General features: G+C 38.1%; 1 protein-coding gene across 7 annotated transcripts in view; it reads left to right on the top strand.

Moving 5' to 3' along the window:
* PEX5L (peroxisomal biogenesis factor 5 like) overlaps positions 1-22,208 on the top strand; it is a 260,007-nt gene that overhangs the window by 159,673 nt on the left and 78,126 nt on the right. For all 7 annotated transcript variants that reach the window (XM_056121784.1, XM_056121782.1, XM_056121783.1 and 4 more), the window contains 3 exons: positions 4,220-4,414; positions 7,830-7,953; positions 10,924-11,020. In XM_056121784.1, coding sequence (XP_055977759.1) covers positions 4,220-4,414; positions 7,830-7,953; positions 10,924-11,020 — 416 coding nt within the window. The remainder of the gene's footprint in view (positions 1-4,219; positions 4,415-7,829; positions 7,954-10,923; positions 11,021-22,208) is intronic.

Here is a 22,208-nt window from a genome sequence, read left to right as displayed (position 1 = left end):
GCTGCTTAGGGGACCATATGGGATGCTGGAAATAGAGCCCGGGTCAGCCTCATGCAAGGCGAACACCCTACCCACTGTGCTATCGCTCCAGCCCCAACATCTCTGAAATTCTAAGGCTAGTTATACTTTAGTGGCATTAATAGTTTGGTGCTTACCATCATCCTAACTTAAGCAGTTTCACTTCTGAGGGCCCAGATGATCTGGTATTTCCAAAGACTTTCTGTGCCCTCTGAGATTCTTCTAGTTCAAAAGATGCTATGTTACTCAAACAACATTGATAGATACATAGAAATAAATGCTTAGGTAGCATTCATTAGCTCGTCCATCTTTAGATAGTCTCAGCAAATGGAATCTGGTTACCCAAAAAAATAATTTCTGAGATAAGAACCTATTTAAATTAGGTAGGCATCGGGCTTTTAAACTGCCATCTCAGGAGAGCAAACAAAAAGAGAATGGAAACTACATGAATAGAACACACACATTGTCTCCAAGTTCAGATGAAGTCTAGAGAGTTCTGGTAAAGGACAATGGCAACAGATTGCCACATCTGTGTTTGAATCCTAGTATGAACACTGACTTATCAGCTATATAAATTTACAACTGCTACTCTAAAACATTACTGCCAGTTTAGTGACTTAAAACAACACAAATTAATAATCCTATAATTCTGGGAGTTAGCAGTCCTTAAATCAAGGTGCTGATAAGGGTGCATTCCTTCTAGAAGCTGTAAAGAATTCATTTCCAGAGAGCTAGAGTGAGCTCCAAGCAGGAATGTGGTAGTAGTTTCCTAGTAGTGATAAATATTCATTACCACTATTACCATGCTTCTAGCATTGCTCTTAATACTTTAGACAAAGCAATTTATCTAACACTTTTTTCTGTGAAGGATGTTTGATCCCTATTTTAAAAACCAGAAACTAAGACACAGAAAGTTGAAGTGGCCTTTGCAAAGTTGCAGTGCTAGTATATGGCAGGATGAGGAGGTGAAGCCAGTGTCATCCATTGTCCTGTGCTACCTTACTTTACTCACTGGCAATACAGCCGATAGAGCTAACGCAGAAACCCTCTCCCTTATGGAGCAATGAGATCCTTCAGTTTAAGTCCTAAATAAAGAAGAAAATATTCTTGCTTGTGCATGCACGTGTGCACATGCGCACACACACACACACACACATACACACACACCACGTATGCATGCAAACACAATCTGTTTTATCCTTTCCAAACAGTGAATGACCACACCTTTTTTCTTATGCTTCCAAAATTGTGGTTCCTAGGACTCTCTGAACTTCAAGCTCGCCACTCAACTTCCAAGCCACCCCTTCACCAACTGGTAAAGAATAAAGCCTTTTGTGAATGCCAAGCATTTGTTTTACATTTGCTGGGAAAAGAACAAAGGAACAGAAAGCTACCCGAACACAGGAAGTGCTGAGGACAGTTGGGGGAAAGGGGGAGCGAGGCAGGAGGACACTTTACTGAGCCAAGTTTGAATTTGCTATTCACTCTTTCCGTAATTCATTTCTTCTGAATGGCGAGAAACAGATATAGAATTAAATTAATACTCACCAGTTATTATTCTGTAACAAATGTACTTCCTATATACAAGCAGACAATTCCTATATAATTTGTTTCTAAAAGAAGTCCAGGAGCAAGTGACTAATTCCTAATTGTTTGTGCAATTAGTAAAAAGACATCTATGGCATTCCAAAAAGTGTAATCCACTTCCTTCCTTTTATTATAAGGAAATCACATTGGGCCTCGAATTCTTGCCAGCATAACAGTAAGCCTGGAAATTTCTGTTTAAACTTTCAAAGGATATGCAGTGTGGTGGCATCCTCGCCTCTCTTGGCTGCTGGCCATGCTTAAATTTTAGTCATACAGTCAGGCTGCTTAGTTCTGAGAGCTACTTCATGCAGTTCCTGCTTTTGCATTGAACAACATCTGCACTAATCACCCAGCACTACCTGCGTACCTCAGCATTCAGTGTTGGAAAGGTGCTCCCACCCTCCCAACTCCTCAGAAGAGTCAGAGAAGATGGCATTTTCAGGTCATTTTATGACAAATTTACTTCGTAGCATCCTCTGTAGAACCAATATCTTTGTCCCAACCTCCGTCTTATTCCCAGTGCTGTTGTCCTATTCTGTCAAGTGTAGGGATCAGATTCTTGCCTGAAATTTAAAAAGTAAGAACAGAAGAAACAGGAAAAGATCAACAAAAAAAAGAAATGAAAGAATCACACACGGACCAGAAAAAAGTGAAAATAGCATTTTTGAGTACCTGTTGGCATTGACACATTTGATTTACAATAATATAATTTAATCTTCACATTGTCCCTAAAGCAGATTATTAAAATCTCTCATATTTCACATGAGGAAACCAAAGTCAAGGAACTTACTTTACATCACATTGCTAAGTGATAGGGCTAGATCTTTCCACATCACCAACATTGAACCACTGAGATTGGGTTCAAAGCAGGATTATCCAGAGTAACATTTGATATGAATTTAAGGACCCCCTAGGAATGCTTAGCACATTAGGACAGTATTAGGTACTGAGCATTTGTGAGCTCTCACAATTGTGTGAGTGGGGAAAACGGATAGAAGAGTAAGAGTGCAGACAAGTAAGCAAAAATTCATTTCCAGTGAGAGTAAAAGCTGGGAGACCAAAGAGGAGTAGCATGGTGTTCGTGTGGATGGCATCAGGAAGAGTTTTAACTAGGTGCCAGGGAGAATTAACTAGCACAAGGACTTCCTGTCACTCCAGTGGCATTCCAGAGCTAGCAGTGCTGTGTGACGTGATGCTGGATCAGGAAGTTATCCATCTGCTCAGAAGCCAGCCTCTCAGCTGCTAAAGCTGGTGGAGAAAGAGAAGGCTGGGGGCTGTAGTGAGGAAAGTTGAAGAGGGCCTCCTCTAATTTGAATTTTTCATCTCTTACAATGGGCTGGAGCTATAGCACAGTAGGTAGGGCATTTGCCTTGCACGTGGCCAACCTGGCCGACGCAGGTTCGATTCCTCCGCCCCTCTCAGAGAGCCTGGCAAGCTACCGAGAGAATTTCACCCGCATGGCAGAGCCTGGCAAGCTACCCGTAGTATATTCGATATGACAAACACAGTTAACAATTGTCACAATGGAGACATTACTGAGCCCGCTCAAGCAAATCGATGAACAATGGGAGGACAGTGACCGTGACAGTGATCTCTCACAGTAAACTACTCCCAGACTGGGCCACTTGCACATCAGGAGAAAGAAGAGTTCCAACACTTGCCTTTTTAATTATCCTCTGCCTAGTTTGCATTTGAATAAATTATTATTTCATCCTTCATTAGGGTATTTAATACAATATAATCAGCCTGCTAGGAGGCAAAAGGAAAACTAGTTTATTGTTTGTTGCATTGAAATTCAAATTTGCATATTAAACAGCAAAGGCATTAACATGTGTACTTATTCATCAACTCTGGATTATAAAATACCTCTCCTGTGCGAGCGCATGCAACCAGCCACTTTCTGATTAAACTGCTTAATTAAGTAAAAGGTAATTAACAGCATTCTTTTATACTCTGTGTACTTTAGTAATTTAAAATTAAAACATGGAAAACACAAAATTAAAGACATTCAGAAGCTTCTTTCAATCTTCCTTATAACTGTATACCTTTGAATATGATAGATTGACTTCTCTGGGAAAAACTGTAATCTGAAATAAATCCTCTATAAATAAAGCAAAGCGATATAGTAAATAATACCTGAACTTCGATTCCAATTTTATCATTCTAATTCTATTCCAAACCTCATCACTAATGAGGCTAGTCTAAAATCCTGATTTTCAGATTTGTACCCTGTCAAATGAAAAGAAATGAGCATGCAGCAAATTTCCCAGTCCAAATCCAAATGATTTTATAAATCACTTATGTGCTAACTCAGTCTTGACATCCACTACAAATTCAAAGTCTTTGTGTACTCAAAGGAAACCTTTTTTTATTTTTGCTTTTTGGGTCACACCCAGCGATGCACAAGGGTTACTCCTGGTTCATGCACTCAGGAATTACTCCTGACAGTGCTCCAGGGACCATATGGGATGCTGGGAATCGAACCTGGCTTGGCCACATGCAAGGCAAATGCCCTAACCACTATGCTATCGCTCCAGCCCCAGGAAATCTATTTTTAAATAATAATTTTAGAGCAACGAGTGAACTTTATCTTGACCTCTTCCATCTCTGATAGTATTGACCACAGGCTTAGATCTCCTGGACCTGAGTGAACCTGTCTCTCAAACCCAAACCAAAGCCAAGAAGTTGGAGTCCTCATCGAAAACCTCATCCCTCAAGAAAAAGGCTGATGGATCCGACCTCATCAGCGCAGAGGCTGAGCAGAGAGCCCAGCCTCTTCGAGGCCCGGACACAGCATCACTGGATTTAGGTAGGTAATGGCTTGTATCTAAGGCTGATGTTCAGGCTTGCCTTCATACCAAAGTGAGTTAAAACCATGAACTATGGAGTAAAAAAGATAGGTTCCATGTCGGAAACTGGTAGTATGCACTTCTTTTCGTACTTGGATTAAATCGCAGTTAGAGAACTCTGCTCTGTATAACTGGTGTGGGGGGTCATTGATTCATGTCTCCAACTCTCATGTAGGAGCTCCTGATAGATGCCATACTAGGCCCTAGAGTTACAAATAAAAATAAGATGTGCATCTTGCTTTCTAGAAAAATTCAGGAGAGAAAGAGTGAGAGCAGGAGCAAGAGAGATTACATGACACCCATTCAATCATCATAATTCTTTGAAATAAATGAGGAATCAGGTGTTTTGAATTTAAATAATTGGTAGTGAACTGGGGACGTAGCTCAAGGGTAAAGTGCATGCCTTTACTCAATCCCAGGCACCACAGACAAGGAAAGGAGACTTGTACTTGCCACCCCTATTCAGTATAATACTGGAACACAATAGAAAGCAGGAAATGACAAAAAAGCAAAAAATTGGAAAAGAAAAAATAAACAGTTGTCCAAGATCTCTGTATGAGGAACAACTAGAATTTGAGTCTGATTCTCATTAAGTTCAAGGCCTATATGTTTGTTCACTGTGCATCTTCCTGAAAAAGGAGCTCCTAATCCTCAGCTTATGGAACCAGTCAAATTAAACTTTTCTTTCTTATAGAAAAGTGATTAGTATTTCAAAAAGCCACAGAGAAAATGTGTCTCTCTAAACTGTGAATGACTGGTGGGTATATGTAAACTCATCCAATGAGCATATTAGCATATTCTTTATGAGGTTGTAAAAATTAAACACTATATATATGTGAAATTTGTGTAACACTATGTTATATACATATTTGGTGATCATGAATTAATTGACTTGCTCTGTGAATGTTTTTCTAAATACCTGGTATGTTTTAGGCCCATTTATATGCTAAGAATACAGAGATGCACAATATAAGGTATTTGCCTGATAGTGAGTTTCTCATTATGTAGAAAGGTAGAGAAATGATAAAAATTATAATTAGTATGGTTTTATAATTAGTATAAAAGGTATGCCATATGCTGCCATGAAAATATCACATTAAATACTTCTAATGCAGATTCATATAGATCTGACTCAGCCAGGGCCATATAGAAGAATTTATCGGCAGTATTTTGTGAATAAAGACTTTAGGGGTGATCAGTAGGAATTTTTCAGATGAAAAATATGGATCAGAGAGATGTTCAAAGAAGGAAAGGGAATTTCTTATATAAGAAAAAGGGATTCACACACATAGATGCAGAAAGATATCTTTTCAAGTTTATACAAATATTGAAATAGTATAATAGTGTAATAGTATATATTAAATATAATATACATACATTGTATATGATAGTAATAATAGTAGAATAATATAATAGAACAATAGGGTGGGGAGGGGGGCATCCTAATGTCAGTAAGGATTAGGTAATTCTATCCTAGAATACATGTCCTTAAATTTGGGGGCTAGGAAAGGTTTGAAGGGTTTTACTAAGAGGAGTGACAGCAACAGATTCTATTTTTAGAAAATTTCTCCTTGGTGGATGTGTTGGAGAGAGGAGTAAAGTCAAGGAAATCAATATATCCAAGACAGTGACAGAGAGGAATAGTGAGAAGAAAACAGTTTTCTGGTTTGTTTTTTAATTAGAACAGGATTAGAACATGAGTGGATGCATGTAGGTTAGCAAAGACAATAGTTCAGTGCGCCAAAAGGCAGAGAAGGAGGGGAGGAGGAAGACAAGGTGGGACCTTGCTCCCCCCTCCCCCCCCCACTCCGCTCAGCACTGCTGGATATCTGGGAGTGGAGGAGGGGCTGCCAGGGTAGCCTCAGTGCCAGCAGCTGCAGGAGTGGAATTCAGCTCTGACTTCACACTTGTCCTGGGTGCTTCAAGCCCCTGAGCCATCTCCCAACCTCTGTAGAGATTCCAAACAATAGTTTTGTCAGCATTGCCTCAGAGGGATGTCAGCCCTAGTCCTGGTGTTTGAACCTGAGACCTTAAGCTTACTAAGTACTTTAAGTCACTGAGCTCTCTATGTTCTGTGCTCCAAGGTGAAAACTCTTGAACCTTTAATATTTGTGAAAAATTGGGAACTTTTTTATAGAGTCCAGCAAACTGTGAAACGTATAGATCTATAACTCAGGAAAGAGAATGAGCAGGAAATGAAAGTCAGAGCATCTGAATGAATGGCCCTATCATAGTGTAGGGATCATCCAATGATAGGTCATAAAGAAAGGGATTAGAGCTCACATAATGTTCAAAATAGAATCTCCTCACCACTGCCATGTTCCTCTTTGGGGCCTGTTTCTTTGGAGACAAGCTTATTATTATCTCTACTTTACACTCAGTGTGTCCTAAGATTATAGTAGATGAGACTTAAACATTACTATAAGGGCAAGCTACCGAGAGTACTCGATATGCCAGACACAGTAACACCAAAGTCTCCAATGGAGACGTTACTGGGCCCGCTCGAGCAAATCGACGATCAACGGGAGGGCCTTTACCTTTACCTTTACCTTATAAGGATATATTATTAACTATGTTGCAAGTTACATTTTCAGCAAATGTGCACAGAGTAATTTTATTTGAGAAAATATCTTTGAGAAAAATATCTTGTGAAGCAGTCGTAAAAATACTTGGAGACTTGGAGGACACGGACTGCAAATCAGTCCTTTTATAAATGAAAATCTGTCCCCACGTTTGCTTAAATGTTTTGTGTACAGCCAGACACCATTTAATGAGAGAACTCAGCCAGGTTACTCCTTTCAAGAGAGAGAAAATAATTTATGAACGAGTAGTCCCAGTGTTCTCTCTTCTCCATTGTTTCTTTCCTCTCCATTCCCATTTTAAATTCCCTCCCTTGGGGAAAAAGATTAAACAGATTCTATGAAGGCTGTGGAAAGTGTTTCAGTTTAGTCCCACCTCATTTTAAGAGCCAAGCTCACCTCAGGAAACATAATTTGTAGAAACATGCCAGAAATTCCTCACAGCCGGCACAACCTAGCTAAGGGCTGATGAGATGATATGCACTAGGCTCATTCTATACTGGATCCCAGGAGCAGACACCACATTCAGAATAAACGGACTTCTTGAAATAAATTCAGGTAAAGTGTCTTATTCCTGTAGCTGGAGAAGCAGTCCTTTTTCATAGCTCTCATTTTTATTCAGCTTCACATGTTTTAAGTAATTTCATGTGACCAAAAATGTTGGTCTTAGTGTTCGAGAGCATCTAATGAGCAAGGGTCTTGGATAACAGTTCTTCATCTTAATCAGTCTCTTATCTCTGCACCTCCTATCCCCCTCCCGCGGTTTCCGCGTGCACCCTTCCTCTTTCCTTAGTAGACATTCAAACCCAGCTGGAAAAATGGGATGATGTTAAGTTCCATGGAGATCGAAATAGCAAAGGACATCCACTGGCAGAAAGAAAATCATGCTCATCTAGAGCTGGATCAAAAGAGCTCTTATGGTAAGATATATAACATCAGAAATTTATATGTATATGTATATGCATTTATATGTGTAAGTTGTATGTATCGTCTGTGTTAAAGTAGCCAATGAGTTAATTCAATCCAGACATTGGTGCTTTATATAAAACCAACTTTAAACCTATATAAATTTTTGTTATACCTTCAAAGTAAATTATTTTATTTGACAGTGACAGTGGTTTGTCAAATATTTGGTTAATAGGAATTGGGTGGGTTTCAATAACTGTTACTAATTTTCTGAATATGCAATCTAGCTGATCAATTGAAATGAGTGCATGTATTTGTTTTTGTATATGCATTCAATATATTTCCTGAATGATAATTAAGCTTGTAGGGTTATTCAAATGACAGATAGTGAACTAATTAATACTAATCTATGATAGAAATTGACGGGCTTATTCTAAGTGATGTGACTAAGGAAGCGAAAGAATCTGTTACATGATTTCACTGATATGTAGAATATAAATTACTAAAGTAAATGAAATAGCAAGAAACAATAAAACTTATTACTGAACTCAGTGAAGGACTATGTAATTACCAGAGAGAAAGGGGAGAAAGATGAGGAGAATGAGTTGTGGGGATTTGATAGTCATGGGAGTGGTTATAATTACACACATATAAAATTAAGAAGTTAAACTGAAATTCTATAATGTGGTAAAGTAATGATGTTGATTAAAAAAAATTGAATATTCTCTTGGTCATCATGTCTATAGGACTTCTCTGGAAAGGCTCTCATAGCTTTTTCCCAAAAGAACAGAGTAAGATGATGGTACTGGTAGCATCAGTCATGATTAATTGCTGATAAACCATTTGTTAGATCAAGTCATTGATATAATTTATAGAAAAGTGCTATAAATAGGTAATGAAATTTTTTAAACAACACACACAGAAAAACTTTTAGTTTTCCAGAGCACTTGGTGTTACTCACAGCTTTCTCCTGCCTCTGTCAAGAGACCATATGGTGCCAGGAATTGAACCTGGGTCAGCTATGTGCACGGCAACAGTAACATCTTTCTAACTTAAAAAGAAAATGTTGGTTTTGGGGGTGACACATTCTGCTGTACTCAAGTATTACTCTAGCTTTCCACTCAGGGATCAATCCTAGTGGGCTCTGGGGACTAGATGGGGGGGGCAAGGGATCAAATCCGCATGTAAGGCAAGTGCCCTGCCCACTGTACTTCCACTCTGGCCTACAAGCTGAAATTTTGTTAAAAGAATAATTCATGAGCGAGAAACAAGTGATTCTTGATTGAACTGAAGATTGCATCTATAACCAAAATCTTAATAATCTTTTCATAAGCATAAGCTTTATGTTTCCCCTGAAAAATATGCATTCTTCCAGCTATATTTTGTTAGATTACATCTGTGATGACTATGTGCAAGTGTTATTTAATGGTAGTGTTCAAAATCTGAAGCCCACCAGAGATTTAAAATTCTAAGCCATTATGACTCTTTAAAACATTGTGAAGCTATCAAACATCGTTTGAATCACATTTCAGTATTTTAAATATGATGGGCAGATGAGGGTGTCTGTCATGCCAACTCTTTGAGTTTTTTGTCATGGTTTGACAGTGCAAGAACTCTGTGACATTAACGGATTCCATTTTTTTCCCCTTTATTTTATTTTATTTTTTTTACAGTTGTAAATTTATAATTTTTTGTGCTTTGGTTTCAATTATACAATGATCAGATACCCATCCCTCCACCAGTGCCCATTTTCTACCACCATGGATAATATCCCTCCCACCCCCATCCCCCCATCCCCCCGTCTCTGTGGCAGGGCAATCCCCTGTGTTCTCTCTCTCCTTTTGGGTGTTGTGGTCTGCAGAAGAGGCGTTGAGTGGCAAACATGTTCAGTCCATGGTCTACTTTCGACATGCATCTCCCCTTCTGGGAGGAACGGATTCCATTTTTAAACATTTTTAATTGGAATTCCATGATTTTACAAGACTGCTAATAATATTTTCTTGTGCACATAATTCCAGCACCACATCCATCACCAGGGTTCTCCCTCCCAAGGAACAGATTTTGGTTTTTGTTTTTAAAAATAAATATATGGAGACCAGAGAGATTGTTCAAAAAGGTGAAGCTCATGCCTTGTTTGTGCAAAGCCCTGCTTCAATCCCCAGCTGCACACCCCCCTAGAACAGCTCAGGTATGACCAAGTATAGCTGGGAATTGGTCCTACGCACACAGCCCACCCCTGCCTAAGTAAGCTGAAGGGGAAAAATGACCCACAAATGCTTTTGGGAAAATTTGACCTGCTGAGTATTACCATGTTTTAAAACTTCACCTCCAGCTGCCCCTCACACAGGTCCATTTCTTACAACATTTCATTCTAAATTCAAATCCAACCTGTAACATCACATTCCCTCAAAAAATGCTTTTTAACAAAGAACTTTCTGTAACAAACATGATATTGAATTTTTTTATTTAGTACCTAATTGAACTAAAAAATAAACAATCCGAAACAGTTACACCTATAATGTTGCCACCATTTAAATTCCAAATGTTCCCGTGATCTTTGAAATATGAAAAGCATTCCAAATGTTGTCTTTATCATAGAAATATAGAATATTTACTTTTTTCATCAAAATTTTGATGAAATTTTGGTTTTGGGGACAGATTCAGCTGTAGAATATAAATTACTAAAGAAACTTTTTCCACTGGCTTTCAGTACAAATTAACCTGGTTTCTTAATTGGATTTCTAACTGAACATGTTTCTTGGGGTGACTTTGTTTTGTTTTGATCCACACCGGCACTACTCCAGGCTTACTCCTGGCTCTGTGCTCAGGTATCACTCCTAGAGGGCTCAAGGAATCTTATGGGGTTTCAGGGATTGAACGCTGGTTGGTTATTATACGCAAGTCAAGCACTGCACCTGCTATCCTATTGTTCTGATCCTGAACTGTTTCTCAATGAACATTAATGCCCTTCCTTCGTGTCATAGGTCCTCTGAGCACCGGTCTCAACCAGAACTAAGCAGCGGAAAAAGCGCCCTCAATTCTGAGTCAGCTTCGGAGTTAGAATTAGTGCCCCCAACACAGGTAAGTCAACTGATTTCCCAATCAACCAGTGCTTTCCCATCATTTATAAGCATTTTAAATCTTGCCCAACGCTTAATGTATCTTTCATTTTCATTGCTTTTCATGGACTTTCTCACTAAATAACTATTTCAATGATAAAAATGACTAATGATAAATTAACAGTTACATATGTCCATATATAGTTGCCCCCAAAATGTATTCATGAATATACTGTGTATTTAGAACTTTTTCTTGTTCTACCATTTAGTATTTTACTTTTCCACACAAAATGTGTTCTCTCCAGTATAAGTACTTTATGTAACAGAACATGAAGAAGAGGAAACTTATATCTTGAGTTTTAACTCACATCTGTACCCTCTTGAGGGGACCTTTATTTTATTTTCTTTAAAAATTTTTTTTATTGGGGCTGGAGTGATAGCACTGCTGGTAGGTCATTTGCCTTGCATGCAGCCAACCTGGGTTCGAATCCAAACATCCCATATGGTACCCTGAGCACCACCAGGAGTAATTCCTGAGTGCATGAGCCAGGAGTAACCACTGTGCATTGCTGGGTGTGACCCAAAAAGCAACTAAAAAAAATTTTATTGAATCACAGTTAGTTATAAGGTTGTTCATGATTGGGTTTCAATTATATAATATTTTGTTTTATTTATTTATTTTTTTGTTTTAATGATTCACCATGAGATACAGTTACAGACTTACAAACTTGCATGATTTTATTTTGGTCATACAGTGTTCGAGTAGGACTCTGTCACATTAAAATAAATTTAATTCAAATGAATAAATAGGGGCTGGAATGATAGCACAGAGGGTAGGGCGTTTGCCTTGCATGTGGCCAACGCAGATTAGATTCCCAGCATCCCATATGGTGCCCTGAGCACCACCAGAAGTAATTCCTGAGTGCAGAGCCAGGAGTAACCCCTTTGCATTGCTGAGTGTGACCCAAAAAGCAAAAAAAAAAAATCAAATGATAAATAATTATGGTGTTAGTAGCCATTGTAATACTAAGAGGCACCATTTGTGATTGCCCACAAATACTAGAGACTTTGCTAAGTACTTTTATTATATCAAATATTTAAGTATTCTCATGAGCTGGCCTTACTAAAATAATCCTTTAGATAGTCAGAGTGAAGTTAAAAGACCTTTCTCAAGCCTCTGACTAGTGACTGTGGAAATAGCTATGGGCCACACACATCTGTTAACTACCTGACTCCGGTATAACCGACTTGTCTATAACTAATTTCATCCTGATGGTTCAAAAAGGCTTCAGAGTCAGTCTCAGTCTTTCAATCACTAAAACGTTTTTGCCCGGTGAGAGCCTGGATCTAAGTCCACAGAGGGTCAGTGGGATGGTACAGAGGTTCAGGTGCTTGGCTTGCATGTGGCCATGGCCTTAACAGTGCTTTAGATCCCAACACCATATTTCCCTGAGCACAGAGTACCAAACGTGATCCTGAACACCATCTGATGTGCAACCCCCCCCCCAAATAAACTTAAACCACAGTGAATTCTTAAGGAAAGTGCCCACAATCATGCGCTCTACAATCTCATTGAAAATAAACTGAATAAAATAGGTGCAAGAATTACTCTTGAGTTTCCTAATAAGAAACTGAAACTAGGGACTTGAGCGATAGCACAGCAGGTAGGGCATTTGCCTTGCATGAGGCCGACCCCAGGTTTGATTCCCAGCATCCTATATGGTCTCCCGAGCACCACCAGGAGTAATTCCTGAGTGCAGAGCCAGGAGTAACCCCTGTACATCGCTGAGTGTGACCCAAAAAGTAAAAAAAAAGGAAATTAAAACTAAAAGGGGAGATGTATTGTCGGAGGTGAAATAAAAGGATAATTATTATAATAGCAAATGTTATTGAGTACTACAAGAGGAACTTCTCATTTATATAAGTTATTTTTTAATATAGGACTACTGCTATTTATTCAGCCATTGATTAAGCTGATCGAACATATAAATTAATTTTATTGTGACAGATGGTTCTGAGATAAATTCATTTTTTAATCTCCTTTGAAGAAATATTAAGGGGACAGATAAGTGGTACAGTGTGGAGGGGGGGAATTGGCCTTGCATGCAGCCAACAGGTTCAATATGTGCCAACATACAGAGTCCCTTGAGCACCACCAGGTGTAAACCTTGAGCATAGAGACCGGAGTAAGCCCTGAGCACACTAGAAGTGACCCAAAACCCAAAATAAAAGTTTTTTTTAAAAGAATAAACTAAAATAGACTTTGAGAGGTCAGGACCCAGCAGGGCACAGGGAGTCATTTAGTACCGAGGATGGAATCCAGACTTGATACATGCAAAATATTCACTCAACCACTGAACTCTCTCTCTCTCTGACCCCTTCCCACCCCATCTCATAGACAGAGAAACTAAAACATCTGAGAGTAAGAAACTAGGGTAGACAATAGCAACTAGAGTGAAGTAAAGAGGAGGATAGATAGGAAAGAAATATAGAGGAAATGGAAGACACCTTGGGATCCCTCTCAGCCTTTTCTAAACACACACACACACACACACACACACACACACACACACACACACACACACACACCAGCTACCCTTTCTCACACCCCACTAGAAATGGGTAGACATTCCTGCTTCCAGAACTCTACGGGAATTGGAGTTCAACTAACACCCAGAATAAATAGCGATAATGAATTGTAAATGTAGCATGACAATTTATCTCTTCCTCTGCATTAATTCTAAATGTATCTTTTAAATAAAGCTTGGGAAAAAATAAATAATATTCAGTAAAATAAAATTGATGGTATTTATTATAGAAACCTTTTTATGAGAGGTACATTTGAGATTTATTTTTAGTAAAAACAATGGATGCTGTTTCATAAACTGGAAACCTTGGAACATTTTGATGTAGCAACAGAACCTTTGTTTCTGCAGCAGGGAGACTTGGCACAGGTGGGCTGTTCTCTGTGGAGCTGGAGGGGCGGAGGATCAGCTGGGGTCCTCGGTTGCCTTGGAGACCCACAATGCTTTTATCTTATTATTCCAATGTCTGCTACTCTCCCACTGGTTGTCTGATTTCATCCCACCGCATTGTCCTGCCATTCACCCACGGGTGTGTCTTGAAGCAAACACAAGTACTTTGGCAATTTTGTAAGAGAATTCCAATTTTGTCCTGTAATGCCAAATTCATAATGCAGTATAGCCATTCTTTGTCAAGAAAAAACCAGAAATTTTTGAGAGGGATAATTAGTTCATTGTGAAGACTTTGCTTAGATTAATGTTTGTATGTTTGTCTGTATGTTTGTCTCAAGATTTTCCTAAACTAACTGCATTATTATTACCTAGTTTTGACTCAAGCCTGTCAGAAAATTACGAAAATGTCGTGAATTTGGAGTCAAGTGGAGCAGCAAGAAGAAAGTCTGATTAATCTATTTGTAATAAAAAATCTTAAAAATGCTTTCTTCTGTTAGAAGCATACTGTTCTTAAATAATGGTCTCTTTACATAGCAAACAATTTCAGCTCCCCAAAACCTATTATTCCTGTATAGTCACATAGGTGGTGCACAGGAAAAAGGTTTCCTTCTCTCAAAAGTATCTTACGCTCAATAAATGAGGAGTTATTTACATACCTTATTTTAAAAATATTTCAAAATAACAAAGATAATGGAGGTTCACAATGAAAATTCATATGCTTGCTCATTATCTTTCCAAAACGGGAAACAGAAAAAAGTCTGCTTTCTTTAAAACAAAGTGTTTTCAGCACATTAGTAAGAGTGGCAGGAGATCATCTCTGTACCTCAAGGATTAAATTTGGCATTTGTACAAGCTGTGTAGTTTGTATTTCCTAAAGTTCATTGTTTAAAAAGTTCAGCAGTATGAAAAATGAGAAATAATTTCAAGAATTGGGAGAAAAACACAGGTGATAATGATGTAAAGACAGCTTTATCCTTAAATGAGTGAAGATAGTGATGAGACAAAAAACAACAACAACAACAATAATAATAGTAAGAAACTTCTGGCAGAGTTGTAAAACAAGCATTTTTTATTTAATTTGGACACTGATAGTAAACAAACTATCTAGACAAGCTCTTGCCAACCTAAGTTGGACTTCATGAGAATAAGCAGCAGTCAGGTTCTGCCAAGACTTTGTCTCTAGCATATAGTTACTTATTTTGCTGACTTTGGAACAGCAAATGCTTTGTTGAATGGTGGGGTCATAATTCCATCAAGTTGGCAATATCCAAATCAGAACAATTTAAATTTTAATCCATATACATATACTATTTTTAAATTTTAAAAGCATGCTATCAAGTAAATGTGTGCTAATAGCTAACATCTATTATACGTTTATGTCTGTAATAGGAAATGTTTCTAATGTACTCTTTGAAATGCTACAGAATCTTGGGAATGAGTAGGACACTCATTTTTCAACTGAAAATGCATCTTAGAGGAAAGGAATATTTTTAGGGTGACCCTGCAAAGGAGAGGAGCTAGCATTCAAGTCGTTGCCATTAGTTTATAAACACGCCCTTTTTTAACCCTTAGTATGAGGTGATATCTCGTTATTGTTTGGATTTGCATTTCTCTGATAATCAGTGATGCAGTGCTATTTTATTCCATACACTTATGGCCATCTGTATGGCTTCTTTGAAGAAGTTTGTTTATTTCTTCTCCCCATTTTTCAATGGGATTTTTTAAGTGTTTTAAGTGATGTATATATCTTGGATATTAACCCTTTGTCAGATGAGTAATGAGCATATATTCTCTCCCAGTCTGTGGAAAGTCTATTTGTATCATTCCTTTTGCAGTGAGAAAGCTTCTAAATTTGATGTAGTACTCTTGTTTGTCTTTGGTTATATATGGTAGTAAACACTCTTTCTCATCTCCTTCTCTTTTTAAATCAATACTGATTTTCCCTAATGGCCTGCAAAGGAGGATTTCATAATTGGATAGAGATGTGAGTCATAGCTCTAGGAATTATCTCGACACACTTTATCTAGATTTTCTACATGTACCTTCAATGGTAAATTTAAAAAATAACCCACTAAATTCTGATCATCTTAATGAGGCAGGTGTTCAAATGATCTATTTCAATTAAAAATTTAACCATTAACTACCAAACAGAAGTGCCCTAAACAAAAATATTTTAATGATAATGTCTTCCCAGAAAGATGATCATAATAAAGTCAAGTTTTACTGAGCATTTGTATTTTATGTGTATGCTTACATGAATTATATAACTCATTCTTATTTGAACTTTGTAAGTAAATATGCATTTTGCAGATGATAATACTGAGAACTATATAGAGTAGGTAACTAAGTAACTTGACCAGGGTCACCAAGTAAATGGTTAACCCAGGATCTGACTCCAGTCAGTTTATGGTTTTAGTGATGATTTATTCTTACTCAGTGTCTCCTAGATATGAGGTTTTTCTTTTCTAGAGTCAAACACAACCTTTTACCCCTTCAGTTGTTGGTTTGTTTGGTTTTGATTTTGGGCCACACCTGGTGATGCTCAGTGGTTACTCTGGATCTGTACTTAGGAATCACTCCTTGCAGAGGGACCATATGGGGTCCGGGGGGTCCAACCCAGGTCAGCCTCGCCCAGGAAAGCTCCTTACTCTCTTTGCCATCTCTCCAGCCCCAATCCCTCTTTAAAATTTTTGGGGAAAAAAATAGCGGAACTTTGTGAGGGAAAAAAAATGTTTTGTGGAGACCACTAGAAATAGGGCAAATGCAGACTGGAGAGATAGCACGGGGATTAAGGCATGTACATTTTTGTAGCAGACTTGGGTTCGATACCCCACATGACATATGTTCTCTGAAACATCATCAGGATTTATCTCTGAGTACTGACACAGAAGTAAGCCCTAAAAGCCAAAAATTAAATTGTGTAAACGCAGTTCTATAAGAAGAAATGAAAGACTAGCAACTAAATTAACCCACAAGGCTATGCCACAGAAATTTTTAAGAAGTAATTTGGTCACCACAATAATTCTAGTAAAAGAGGATAAAACCAAGCATTTTCTAAAGGGTTTATTCTTATCCTTCATTTACCCTAGTACTTCTCTTGAAAGTATTAAATAATGAAAATACAAAATAATAAATTAATAATAAAAATTAAAAAGAATTTCAAAAAGTATTAAAGAATGCAAGTATTAAATAATAAAAGTGCTCAGACTCAGAGTTATAAAAAAAAAAGGCCCTCCCGTTGATCGTCGATTTGCTCGAGCAGGCCCAGTAACGTCTCCATTGGAGACTTTGTTGTTACTGTGTCTGGCATATCGAATACTCTCGGTAGCTTGCCGGGCTCTCCGAGAGGGGCGGAGGAATTGAACTCGGGTCGGCCATGTTGGCCGCTTGTAAGGCGAACGCCCTACCCGCAGAGTTATAAAAATAGAAAAGTTTATTAGAAAAAAACCTTCCCAGCAGGGGAGAAACTTAATATAGGACTAAGTTAACCATGGTTATTTTGGCGGGCTTATAAGAACTAGTCTTTCTGTAACTTATCAAAGTATAAAAGTATTTCCATTTATTTCCCAAAGGTATCTTGTTAATTCAGGGCCTATTTGTATTGCTAAAAGATTAACATCTTTCATGCCCACTTAGGCTGGTGGGGGTTGTCTGTTTATTTAAGACCTTTTAGGATATATATTTCACCATATGCCATAGTATCAACCTTTTACGTTTTAGTATTCTGTGAACAAAAGGACTGGGGAAGAATTTACAATCTTGGGGAAACTGTAAGCTTACCCAGTCTCAGAAATAGCCCAGGAATTTTGTTTAAAATGTGGAATGGAGATAGCTAAAAATCAAGCTGCTTACAGCAGCTCGCAAGGGGGGAAACTAAGGCATACTCTTTCTTTTTTTATGATAATCTTTTATTTTTTATTTATTTATTTTTAAATTTTTATTTGTGAAACACCATAATTACAGTCGTAGACTTACAAATTTTTGTGCGTGGGCTTCAGTTATACAATGATTGAGTACCATCCCTCCACCAGTGCCCATTCTCCACCACCAATGATCCCAGTATCCCTCCCACCTCCCATCCTCCAATCCTGGTACTTATCTCAGCCATTCTTGGGTGTTAGTCTCCTATTTTGTTACTTTATGTTCCCCAGATGAATGCAACCTTTCTGTGTCTGTCCCTCTATTTCTGACTCATTTCACTTAGCATGATATTTTCCATATAGTACCACTTGTATGTAAATTTCATGACTTCATCTTTCCTAACAACTACATAGTACTCCATTGAGTAGATGTACCAAAGTTTCTTTAACCAGTCATCTGTTCTTGGGCACTCAGGTTTCTTCCAGTTTCTGGCTATTGTAAAGAGTGCTGCAATGAACAAACAAGTGTAAATGTCACTTCGACCATACTGTTTTGCCTCTCTGGGATATATTCTCAGGAGTGGTATTCCTGGGTCAAATGGGAGCTCAATTTCTTATTTTTTGAGAATCGTCCATACTGTTTTCCAAAAGGGCTGAACCAGTTGGCATTACCACCAGCAGTAAAGGAGGGTCCCTTTCTCGCCACATCTGCGCCATCACTGGTTGCTTTTGTATTTTTGCATGTGGGCCAGTCTCTGTGGTGTGAAAACATTCTTATTGTTGTTTTGATCTGCATCTCCCTGATGATTAATGATGTAGAGCATTTTCTCATGTACCTTTTTGCCATTTGGATTTCTTCTGTGAGAAAGTTTCTGTTCATTTCGCCGCCCCATTTTTCGATGGGGTTGGATGTTTTCTTCTTGTGAAGTTCAACCAGTACTTTGTATATCCTTGATATCAACTCCTTGTTGGATGGATATTGGGCTAATATCCTTTCCCATTCTGTAGAATGTCTTTGTATTTTGGTCACTGTATCTTTTGAGGTGCAGAAGCTTCTTAGTTTAAGATAGTCCCTTTTGTCTATCTCTGTTTTCACTTGCTCAGCCAGTGGCATTTCATCTTTGAAGATACCGTTAGCTTCAATGTCGTGGAGAGTTTTGCCAACCTTGTCTTCAATGTACCTTATGGATTCCGATCTGATGTTGAGGTCTTTAATCCATTTTGATCTTACTTTTGTACATGGTGTTAGGTAGAGATTTGAGCCCATTTTTTGCGTGTAGCTGTCCAGTTTTGCCAGCACAATGTGTTAAAGAGGCTTTCCTTGCTCCACTTCACATTTCATGCTCCTTATCAAAGATTAGATGATCATATGTTGTGGGGAGATGTCAGTATATTCACCCGGTTCCATTGGTCTGCGGCTCTGTCTTTGTTCTAGTACCATGCTGTTTTAATTATTACTGCTTTGTAGTAGAGTTTGAAGTTAGGGAGGTTGATTCCTCCCATTTTCTTTTTCCCAAGAACTGCTTTAGCTATTCATGGGGGCTTATTGTTCCATATGAATTTCAGGAGTGTTTACTCCATTTCTTTGAAGAATGTCATGGGTATCATTATAGGTTTCGCATTGCATTTGTACAGTGCTTTGGGGAGTATTGCTATTTTGATAATGTTAATTCTCCCAATCCATGAGCAGGGGATATCTTTCCATTTTCGTGTGTCCTCTTTTATTTCCTGAAGTTGTGTTTTGTAGTTTTCTTTGTACAGGTCTTTTATTTCCTTAGTTAAGCTGATTCCTAGGTACTTGATTTTCTGGGGCACAATTGTGAACGGGATTGTTTTGTTCATGTCACTTTCTTCTCTCTCATTATTTGCATATAGAAAAGCCATGGACTTTTGGTTATTGATTTTATAGCCTGCAACTTTACTATACAAGTCTATTGTTTCTAGGAGTTTCTTGGTAGAGGTTTTAGGCTTCTCTAAGTATAGTATCATATCATCTGTGAATAATGAGAGTTTGATTTCTTCCTATCCTACAAGAATGCTCTTGATATCTTTTTCTTGCCTAATCGCTATTGCAAGTACTTCCAGTACTTTATTGAACAGCAGTGGAGAGTGTGGGCATCCTTGTTTCATCCCTTATCTTAGAGGGAAGACTCTCAGTTATTCCCCATTGAGGATGATGCTTGCTGTAGGCTTGTGGTAGATGGCTTTAACTATATTGAGGAAAGTCCCTTCTATACCCATTTTGGCGAGGGTTTTCATCATAAACGGGTACTAGATCTCGTCAAATGTTTTCTCTGCATCTATTGATATGATCATATGGTTTTTATATTTTCTTTCGTTGATATGATGGATTATGTTGATTGATTTCCGAATGTTAAACCATCCTTGCATCCCTGGAATAAATCCCAGTTGGTCATGGTGTATGATCTTTTTGATGAGTTGTTGAATTCTATTTTCTAGTATTTTGTTGAGAATCTTTGCATCCATGTTCATCAGGGATATCGGCCTGTAGTTTTCTTTTCTTGTGGTGTCTTTGTTTCCTTTTGATATTAGAGAGATATGAGCTTCATAGAAACTGTTTGGGAGAGTTTCTGTTTCTTCAATTCCCTGGAAAAGCTTGAGAAGAACTGGCAATAGGTCCTCTTTAAATGTTTGGAAAAATTCGCTAGTGAATGCATCTGGACCTAGGCTTTTGTTTTTGGGAAGACTTTTGATTACAGTTTCAATTTCCTTAGTGTTAATAGGACTCTTCAAGTACTCTAGATCTTCTTGATTCAGCCTTGGGAGATTCTAGGAATCCAGGAATTTATCCATTTCTTCTAGGTTCTCTTGTTTTATGGCATACAGACTTTCAAAGTAGTCTCTGATGATCTTTTGAATTTCTTTGGTTTCTGTTGTGATTATCCCCCTTCTCATTTCTGATTCGGTTTATTAGGGTTCTCACTTTCTCTTTGTGATTCTTGCTGGTGGTTTATCTATCTTGTTTATTTTCTCAAAGAACCAGCTTTTGGTTTCATTGATCTTTGGGATTGTTTTTTTTGGTTTCCATGTCGTTGATTTCTCCTCTAAGTTTTATGATTCCTTTTTCTCTGCCTGATTTGGGCTTCTTTTGTTGATCTTTTTCTAAGATCTTGAGCTGTGAAGTCAAGTTGTTTATGTGGGCTCTTTCTTCCTTCCTGAGAAATGCTTGCAGGGCTATAAATTTTCCCCTTAACACGGCTTAAGCTGCATCCTATAGGTTCTGGTAGCACGTGTCTTCATTCTCATTTGTTTCCATGTATCTTTTGATTTCGTCCTTGACTTCCTTCCTGACCCAGTCGTTGTTCAACATTGAGTTGTTTAATTTCCAGGTGTTTGATTTGGTTCTCCGTGTCTGTATGTGATTCACTTCTATTCTCAGAGCATCATGGTCTAAAAAGATTGTTGATACTATTTCTATTTTCCTGATTCTATTGAGGTATGTTTTGTGGCCTAGCACATGGTCTATTTTGGAAAATGTTCCTTGTGCACTAGAGAAGAATGTGTATTCTTTCTTTTTGAGGCATAAAGCTCTGGATAGGTCTATAAGCCCTCTCTCTTTTCTAATTCTTCCTTCAAAGCCAATGTTTCCTTGGTGAGTTTTCTTCTTGTTGATCTATCCAGAGGTGATAAGGTGATGATGAAGTCTCTGGCTACTATTGTGTTGCTAGCAGTGTCCTCCTTAAAATCTGTTAGCAGTTGTTTTAAATATGTAGCTGTTCCCTCATTAGGTGCATATACATTTAAGAGTGTGATTTCTTCCTATTATTCATATCCCTTGATAAATAGAAAATGACCTTCACTGTCCCTTCTATTCTTTTTCAACCTGAAATTTATGTTGTTGGATACTAGTATGGCCACCCCATCTTTTTTGATGGAGCTGTTTGCTTACAGGATTGCTTTTCATCCTTTAACTTTGAGTCTGTATTTGCTCTGATTGTTCAGATGAGTTTCTTGTAGGCAGCAGAATGTTGGATTCTCTCTCTGAATCTATTTTGCCACTCTCTGTCTCTTAATTGGTGAATTTAGACCATTGACATTGAGATTATTGTTATGGGGTTTTGTGTCATCTTTCTGTAAGGGTCTGTTGTGCTTGTAGGATTTATCTTGTCTTATAGTAGCCCCTTTAGTCCTTCTTTTAGGTTTGGTTTTGAGTTTATGAAGTTCCTGAGTTGCTGTTTATCCAGAAAATAGTGTACTGTTCCTTCGAGTTTGAGTGAGAGTTTAGCCAGATAGAGTATTCTTGGTGAAGTATTCATTTCAGTGAGTTTTTTCACTATATCCCACCATTGCCTTCGGCCTTGGAGGGTTTCCTCTGATAGGTCTGCTGTGAATCTAAGGGGTGCTCCTTTGTATG

This window comes from Sorex fumeus, unplaced genomic scaffold (assembly GCF_029834395.1).
Source record: "Sorex fumeus unplaced genomic scaffold, SorFum_2.1 ptg000044l, whole genome shotgun sequence".
Classification (NCBI taxonomy): Eukaryota; Metazoa; Chordata; class Mammalia; order Eulipotyphla; family Soricidae; genus Sorex; species Sorex fumeus.
This window is presented reverse-complemented; position numbering and strand designations above follow the sequence as displayed.